General features: G+C 36.7%; 1 protein-coding gene across 2 annotated transcripts in view; it reads right to left on the bottom strand.

Moving 5' to 3' along the window:
* Nucleotides 1-1,083: 1,083 nt before the first annotated feature.
* LOC128666871 (cytochrome P450 2F2) overlaps nucleotides 1,084-9,013 on the bottom strand; it is a 55,303-nt gene continuing 47,373 nt past the window's right edge. For both annotated transcript variants that reach the window (XM_053721675.1, XM_053721674.1), the window contains 2 exons: nucleotides 1,573-1,714; nucleotides 1,084-1,475 (listed from right to left, as the gene is read on the bottom strand). In XM_053721675.1, the coding sequence (XP_053577650.1) occupies nucleotides 1,294-1,475; nucleotides 1,573-1,714 (324 nt within the window). In that variant the 3' untranslated portion in view covers nucleotides 1,084-1,293. The remainder of the gene's footprint in view (nucleotides 1,476-1,572; nucleotides 1,715-9,013) is intronic.

Genomic DNA, 9,013 nt, shown 5'->3' with positions numbered 1-9,013 from the left:
TAAAATTCGTGCCGTTTTTCGAATGTTGCGAAACATTCGCCCATCCCTAATCGTGAAAAGTGGAAGCAAAACTAACACCAATACTCACGTGCACTAACCTGTCATGAATATTTCACATTCCAATGTTCTTCACATAGCAGAATTTGTTCTATTTATTCCTAAATAAATATTTCTATATACAGTATAGCTGATGTTTTTTTGGTAAAATATCTATCTATCAATCTATATACAAATATATATATATATATATATATATATATATATATATATATATATATATATATATTTATACATATATATATATATATAGGTAAAGGTATAGATATATACAGATATATATAGGAATATCTATTTAAAATATTTAGAACCTATTCCCTTATGTGAAGAACTTTAAGATGTGAAATATTTACAGTAAATACAGAGTTGAACACTTTATTAAATGTGAATATTGCATAAATATGATTTTACATGTTTTCATCTACTTGAATACAAAGAGCTCCTATGCACTTATATATATATATATATATATATATATATATATATATATATATATATATATATATATATATATATATGTCTACATATGTGTTTATATGTGAATATATGTCTGTCATAGAAATACATAAATACATATGTAAACACACACACATATGTATATTTATCTATCCCTATGTTAAAGCTCTTTGCCTGCCTCATATCTTTGAGCCCTTATAACTTTTTTATGCAATATATATTTTTTAATACTTTTTATTAGACAGTGTCATTATGAGTGTAACTGTACTGTACAATTTATTTTTGATGTTTTTTGTGCAACTTTTTAGTCGAGCGTAACAGTTAACCAGAGCTCTAAGTCATACTAACCCAACGTGTGTTAAATGTAATTGCACTCAAGCAAACACAATTACTTTCAACTCGTAATACAAGCGCTACTTCCGATGCATGAAAATAGCCACAATTAACAGTGCGCCACTCGTAATCTAGCGCTAAATAGATCCTGGGTAGAACATTATTAAAGTAAATAAAGCTTAAAATACCCAGTAATCTGCACAAATATTTAAAAAAAACATTGTCGATGCTCCATAATCTGGAAATTTCATAATATATTTAATTTATCTTTAATTTATAAAAGAAGCAAAGACAGAAATGTAAATGTTGGTATTATTTCATAAGTAATAAGGTCCATATTTACAGATATTAATGATCAACATTGACATCAACAAAGTAAGATAGAATTTGTGGGCCAAAATTTCAATTACTTTGAAAAGTAAATTGTTTCGCAATTTGCCAAAAAAATTATCGAGCAATGAAAGAGAGTTGAAAAGGTTTGGGGTGATTTACAAATCCAGTTAATGTCGGGGCTATTTCATCATCGGTAAACTTTTTGTCTGAGCGTAAGGTGAAGTTTTGCAGGATGTAGGTGAAGAATAGGAAGAGCTCAATAAGAGCGAGTCCCTCCCCGGGACATCTCCGCTTTCCTGTAGAAATATAATAAAATTAGTTTACAGCAGATTTATTGTGACCATGGTAAATCACTTAGTATTTCTCTACAGAGGATACCTTTACTGATATTACCTGCAGAAAAAGCCATCATAGCATCATTCTTCTTAAATCCACCATTCTCATCTAAGAAATGGTTGAGGTTGAATTTGTACGGTGTCGAGAATTGGGTGGGATCACGGTGAACAGTACACAGCAATGCGTTGACATCAGTTCCCTTAGAAAGTGATTAAAAAAAATAACTTTAGCTACTTATTAAAGGGACATAATACTCATATGCTAAATCACTTTAAATTAATGCAGTATAACTGTAAAAAGCTGATAGGAAAATATCACCTGAGCATATGTATAAAAGGAAGATATTTTACCTCACAATCTCCTCAGCTCAGCAGAGTAAGTTCTGTGTAAAACAATATACTCAGCTGCTGACCAGCTGCAGGTAAAAAAAATGAAGAAATGAACAGCAGCCAATCAGCATCAGTAGTGCTGAGGTTATTAACTCTTTTACTGTGATCTCATAAGATTTAACTTAACTCTCATGAGATTTCATAGTAAACTTCCTTAAACTGAATAGGGAAATAAGATGAGAGTGCACGAGGCTCAATCCCTTAGCTGTCCCGGGACAGACATACTGATTTGCTGCTTAGAAGTCCTTTACAATGGGATGTGCTACTGAGGAACTTTTGAGGTAAAATATATTTCTTTTTTATATAGAGATGTTCAGGTGATATTTTCTAGTCCGTTTTTTACAGCTATGCTGCATCACTTTCAAGTGTTTTAACATTTGGGTATCATGGCCCTTTAAGCATTGGGGGGGGGGGGGGTTATGCTTACTTTATAAATTCATTTTTTCATGATGGTTAGAGTCCAGAAGAAATTAGTTGTGGAATTACACTCCAGTCCACTAAGAGGAGGCTATACCAGAATCCCTTAGTCATAGGAGGAGGAAAAGCCAGAAAAGTAGTAAAGCAAAATGAAGTACAAAACAAGTTATGCCACCAACTATATAGAATAACAAGGGAGGAGCTTGTGCACTCTCACCATCATAAAAGAAATTAAAATATCTGGTGCAGTCATACGACTGTAAGAATCCATGAGACATCACATTTGGTTTCTTACACCCAAGCAGTGAAGTCCACAAAACCGCCATAAAATAAGGCGAGCAATACAGTTAACACATATCTGTTACTCACCAAGGGGACTTTTGGAAGAGAGCTTAAGGTGTACCCATTAGCGCTTGGCCTACTAAACCATTAAAACGAACAGTACAATTAAGGCAGGTATGTGTAAAAAATATATTTTGTATATATTTTTATATTAAAAATCAGAAAAAAGTCCTTTTCTGAATATCTTTCAAGTGTTGCAGTTTCCTAAAAGAGAACAAAAAACCCAATATAGTGAAATAATGTCTGGCATAAAGGAGAACAATCTCTTCACAAATTTGCTCTACATCATCAATCAAGCAGTATGATTTAGGACTCATACGTTGCCAATGCCTAAAGTGTATCACATTGTTGTGGTTATAATGTAACAGTTTAAGTATTCTTAATGGCCAAGGCTAACCTCATTACTTATTAGACTATAGTCATACCGAAGGCTCTGGCACGTTTAATTGTTTAACCATGGCTTCTTCAAGGCAGGTTTGTTACTGATCAGGCACAGTGTGCTGCAATACTCTACTGCCTAAAGCAGCCGCTGAACACATTGAAATGGTAGAATTTAGTGAAAGTATGCGAAGAAGACCAAGTGGCCTCCTTATATTTATGTTCCTTGTTAAGGGATAGTGGTAACTGCACTAGTGGAACAAGCAGTAATGCACAAGTAGGTATGCCTTATGAATTAGGGTCTTAAGTCAAGTAGCTAAAATAAGTGTTTTGTGATCCTTGCAAGGTTAAGAAAAAAATGGACAAATAAGGATGGCTAAAGTCAGAAAGATTTCTTGGCTTCCACATAGAATTTTAAAGTCCTCCCTCATCAAGGTCTTGAAGAAGTCTCTTCTTAGATTCTTAGGATCTGGTCAAAGAGAAGGAACCATTATGTCATGGTTAATAGTGTCTGTAGATACAACATATAATAACCTATAATGATGAAAATTTAGGACAGAAGGTTTACAACATATTAGGGAAAGTTTACAAAGCCTTCTATCTAAAGAAATGGCTAAAAGAGCCAAATTTTGGTGAGTTTCTTGTGATATTGAAAATCTGGCCTTTAAAGTGATGGTAAATCCTAGCATTTTTGAAACGCTAGGATTTACCAGTGCTCTAAATAAAGGGGTTTTTGAGTCATGAAGTATAAAAACTTCATCCTAAAAGTTCCTTTATTTGCCTGCAGATTATGTCAAGCTAAGCGCCTCAGGCCACCCACGTCAGAACACTGTTTTCTCAATGAGGTTTTCACCTTTTAGCAGATAGCATGCTAGCCATCTGGCATAATTCACATCAGCAAGCACAGCTATTGGCTAAGAGGTGGAAATGCCACCTCATTGAAAAAATAGCGTTCTACCATGGGCAGCCTGGGGTGCTGAGCTCGGCATGAACTGCAGCTTAAATACAGGAATTTTCATCATTAAGTTCTTTTTTACTTCATGACTTAAAGTCCCCTTTATTTATAGCACTGGTAAATCCTAGTGATTGAAAAATGCTAGGATTTACCATCACTTTAAGAGAACTGTCTTGTAAGCCTTACACTAATTCATTCCTGTAAACACTCAAGAACACTTATAGGAATCCAAAAAGTGTCTATATTTTGTTCATCAAGCCAAAAAATATTTTCCAAAAGTTTTTGTTGTAACAGGCTTCCTCAACAGAACTATAGTGCCAATGAACTTATTGTACATACCTCTGTTTGACAAAACTAGGCTTTCAATCACCAGGCCATCAAAGACAGAGTTCTGAGATCCTGATGATAGAAGGAACCTTGTTAAACAAAGTATTTTGTGAAGGGAAGTCACCAAGATGCTCTCAGAGACTTACATACTGCCTCTCAACTCTTTAGGCAGGTATTTATTGTGGTTAAAGTCTAGACTTTCTAAAGAAAGGAAGCTCCCTGGATCAGGGATTGGTGAGTCTGCCACCATGGGAAAATATTGTGGCAGAATCTGGAGCAATGACTCCCATTGTTTACAAATCAGCAATGCAAACCATAAAGGCCTTTAACCTCTTAAGGACGTATGACGGAATTTTTCCGTCATAAAACAATTGAGCAAACTGAAAGCTGTGTCCTTAAAGGGTTAAATGATCTCAAGGAACTTGAGAAAGGAGGAATCTAGCGCTTTGATATTTGTATCAAAAACATAATACCCCTGTGAAATAATTTTTAATATCAAAAGGTTTGTATTGTACTTTTCAAAACCCTCATAAAACAGATTTAATATATTCCCCAACCAAAACATTTCTAAAATGGGGACTGCACCTTTTTCCAGAATTGAAGGTGAGAGAATTTTTTTTGGTTTGCTTGTTTTCAGACCATGACGAGTTGGGCTTTAAAGTGGTTTTTGGAGAACACAATTGTTGGGTAGATGAAGAAGCAGTTTTCTGATGTTTGGACTGCTGAAATGAACGAAAATTTCCTGAAGACCTAAGCTTAGTCCTAGACTTTTTGTCTGAGCTAAACAGAATTTTAACCTGAAAATTAGGCATTAACAGTCTGATTTTAGAGACCAGAAGCTTACCTAGCAGCAAGCTTTGAAAGGTTGTCACTAGACAACAAGACCAAGGTAGCTGTTGTCATGCAAGCTACGCTGACAAATGGATGATGCTATGGGGCCAATTTAACAAGAGCCGAATTGCCCTGAATGTAACAGTTTCCGTGCAAGCCTTCAGGCTCGCTTGAAACAGGAGTTTAGAAGCAGCGGTCTTAAGACCACTGGTCCTTAACTCGTACGCCTACTCTGAGGCGGTGGACATCAATCCACCCAATCACATACGATCGGGTTGATTGACACCCCCTGCTAGCGGCCAATCCACGAATCTGCAGGGGGCAGCATTGCACAAGCGTATGCTGTCAGCGTTTATCGATGTGTGGCGGACATGATCCGCTACAGCAGATCATGTCCATCTACATCTTAATAAATCGGCCCCTTTGACTCCACCTTCTGCTCAGGAGTTGTTAATTGCCAAACTCATCAGCCTATAAATACCTAAACCTCTTTTTAGTCTGAGCCCTTGTATAGAACTTGTCTTTCTATTTGTCAGGATTTTTTACCTTTGCCTGAATTTCTTGCCATTCTCTTGCTTGTTTGCTACCACAACTGGATTTGATCCTCTGCCTGAATTTTATCTGATTTTTGGATTCTGGTTTTGTTTATTTTTTTTCTTTTGGCCTGCAGTCAATTACAACATTCTCGTCCATCACAATGCCTTTCCACCTGTCGCTGAGATAAGAAGACTACTGGCAAGAAAATTGGTCTGGCATCTGTGCAGGGCATAACTGACGAAACATAAAGCCTTCCAGCTGAAACGATTGTCTATAAAAGCTTTCAAGCTTTCTATCCGTAGGATATTTGAAAAAGGTATCTTCTAAGGGTAGTCTGCTGATCAAGAGTAGAAATAGCTAATTTCACAGTCCGCCATAGGGTTTGTTTCCCATAGTTCTAGCTTTGTAAAGAAAACATAGTTTTTAATTTGGCAGATGACACAAAGGGTAAATCTGGTTTTTGCTCCATTCTTTTGTCACTAGCTCTGTGACTGAATCAAGCACTGCAACAATAAAAGGCTGTTTAGGAACTGGCTTAAATAATTTATCAATACTTTAATTGGTTTGCTTATTTTGCAAAGGAGAATAATGCCCTACTGAAACTTAAAATGATTTTAAAATAATGCATGAATATGCTTAAACACAAGATTTAAAGACACATCCTCCCCCCCCCCCCCCACCCCCTACAGCTTCTGAGAGGGAGTCTTGAGTTTCTTAATGCGCATCTTTAGAAGAGGAATCATCAGATTCAAATGTATTCTATTTTCTTGAAGGGAAATTTGACAGGTCTCTTAAAGGAAGTCCATGATCAGTTGAAGGCCTGTGAAGGATCGTCTTCTGCCAAATTAATTAATCTCTGTTGGGGAACATGACAGATCAGTTCAGCAATAGCTGAGTTATAATATTCTCTGAATCTTGGGGACAGTTTAAGAGAACTCCCTGTAGGACAGCTTTGGTGAGACATAGACCCCTGGCTACTTTCACTCAATGCAGCAAAACCCTGTTTAAAATTAGACTCATCACATGAGGTACAAAGCTGAGCAGGAAAACACACAGTGATATCCTTACACAGAAGACAATAATATGAGGTATACAAATTATCAGGGGATCTGCCTTCCATTGAGTCAGCAAATAGTGTAGATACCTAAACTGAACTCATTTGCTCCATATAGTAGCTGAAAGTAAAGAAAGGATAAGTTGGTTAAAAAATAAGCAGTAAAGCAGTATAAAGTCGCAAAGCATTAAACGATTAACTCTAACAGGTAAACTAGTTAAGAAAGTTAACAGAAGCAAGGGACAATGCAAGACTGAGTAACCCCAAGGCTAATATTGTGGAAAACAATAGCCCCTCAAAACTTTATGGTAACAGTACAAGCAAAAATATAATTTCATTGCTGGTAAGTTGGTGATATATAAGGCAATGGCTGATAAATCCTCATTTCAGAGGAGGCCTGTGACATCTCCAAACTGGGAAAATATTCTCGCTGCCTGGCTGAACTTCTTTTCATTATGTTTAGAGGGATATGGCTACACCTCACTGATGAGGCCCAAAGGAGGCTGAAACAATAGTCTGGGATTGACACTTCCCTTGTTCAGAGGGGAATTGCCTGGTATTTCCGGGCTGGACTGACCTTGTTAGGATCAGACTGATTGACTTCAGGAAAGATTTTCTCTGTGTAAAGCATAATTGGGTTAAAAGAAAATACTCCTAGGTGGTAACCAGGCCACAGAACAAGCCTCTGAGCTGTTGTTTGTTCCTGGCAGACTGTTTCTCTTTCTGTTTGAACTCCTTTCTTATTCCCTTGTCCAGGAGGAACTCTGAGGATGAAATTGGGTCTCCGATTGGTTAAATAACCCTTATTAATAATGTGTAGATCTGTGCTTCAGAATGCACCTCACTCCACATCTTGGAGGCAAAGCTTTGAAAGAGAGATTCTGGAAGAGTAGGAGTGATTAAAGCTCTGCTATGTAGGAGTATGTTTACCTCTTGTAGTGGACTGGAGTGATTTTTGTGGACTCAATATCTAATAAAAGAATTTTGCAAATTCTTAAGTATTACAAACAAAAAATCCCTTGTTCTATCAGCAAAACACATGAGACAACAACCTATAGAAATAAATTTACAAAACATATGTTTTGAAAGCAGATAAGAACCGTAGGACAATCAAGTCTGCCCACATTTAATTTATTGTCTAAGCTTCAGTATTTTGTAGGCTTATGCTTATCACAGGCATTCATCTCTCTTCCTTCACTTTTTTTTAGACCATATACCATTTAGTAGTCCTCCTTTCAACAGATTCCATTTTGTTTATATCCTTCTGGAAATATGGCCTGCGGGACTGTACACAATAATTAGTTATAATTAGTGACCTATAAGGTGGCATAAGAACCTTACTATTCCCAATGCTAATACCTCTGTCCATACAACCAAACATTCTACTGGAATTACTTGCTGCACTACTGCATTGTTTGTCTAAGATTTTATTGTGCAGTGACACATCTTGATTATGTGTGTCCTACAATAACCTTATGTCTTACTGTCAACATCTCCAACTCCTAAAATTCAAAATAATCTAATGCTAGTTGGTGTTACATTATGGCTAGGTATTCATCCGCCTTTGTATTTAGGAAACTACATTCTATGTAGCGTATCATGTCCGCATACGCAGTCGGCATTTATCATTGCACCAGCGCCGATCAGCCTCTAGCAGGGGGTGTCAATCAACAGATCGTATTTAATCAGGTTGATTTCTGTCCATGGCCTCAGAGAAGACGGCAAGTTATGGAGCCGCTGCTTCATAACTTCTGTTACAAGGGGCATCAAGCTCCTTGATAAATCAGCCCCTATATGTGATATAACAGTCCTCTGTATGAGTGATAACATCTTAAAAAAAAACAAAGAAACAAAAAAACCTATAGCTATATTTCCCTTTACCCATATGAGATTACTTACTATACAACATCACATTGTGGGCTAAATTAAGAGTGGATTGCAAAATTGCGCTTTCGGGTGCGCAATATTTGTGCTCCACTCAGTAATACCAGTGCATGCAAAAGTGCGCTGGTATTACAAGTAAAGTGCAAGGTCACGTTGCCTGGAAGCCCTGCAGTCATGAGAGTGCGCTTCCATAGGGAGCCTCGTTCTGATGCTAGCATACACAGCACAGAACCTTGCGCAGCAAAGTGGGTAGGCTGCGCAACGATGGGCAGCAGAGTATATAAATATATATTATATATATTTGTGTATATACACATATTAACACATAAATACATACGTATTTTAGCATATATATTCAGTTTTAACAGAGTCCCCATAGCACTT

This window comes from Bombina bombina, chromosome 7 (assembly GCF_027579735.1).
Source record: "Bombina bombina isolate aBomBom1 chromosome 7, aBomBom1.pri, whole genome shotgun sequence".
In the NCBI taxonomy this organism is placed as follows: Eukaryota; Metazoa; Chordata; class Amphibia; order Anura; family Bombinatoridae; genus Bombina; species Bombina bombina.
This window is presented reverse-complemented; position numbering and strand designations above follow the sequence as displayed.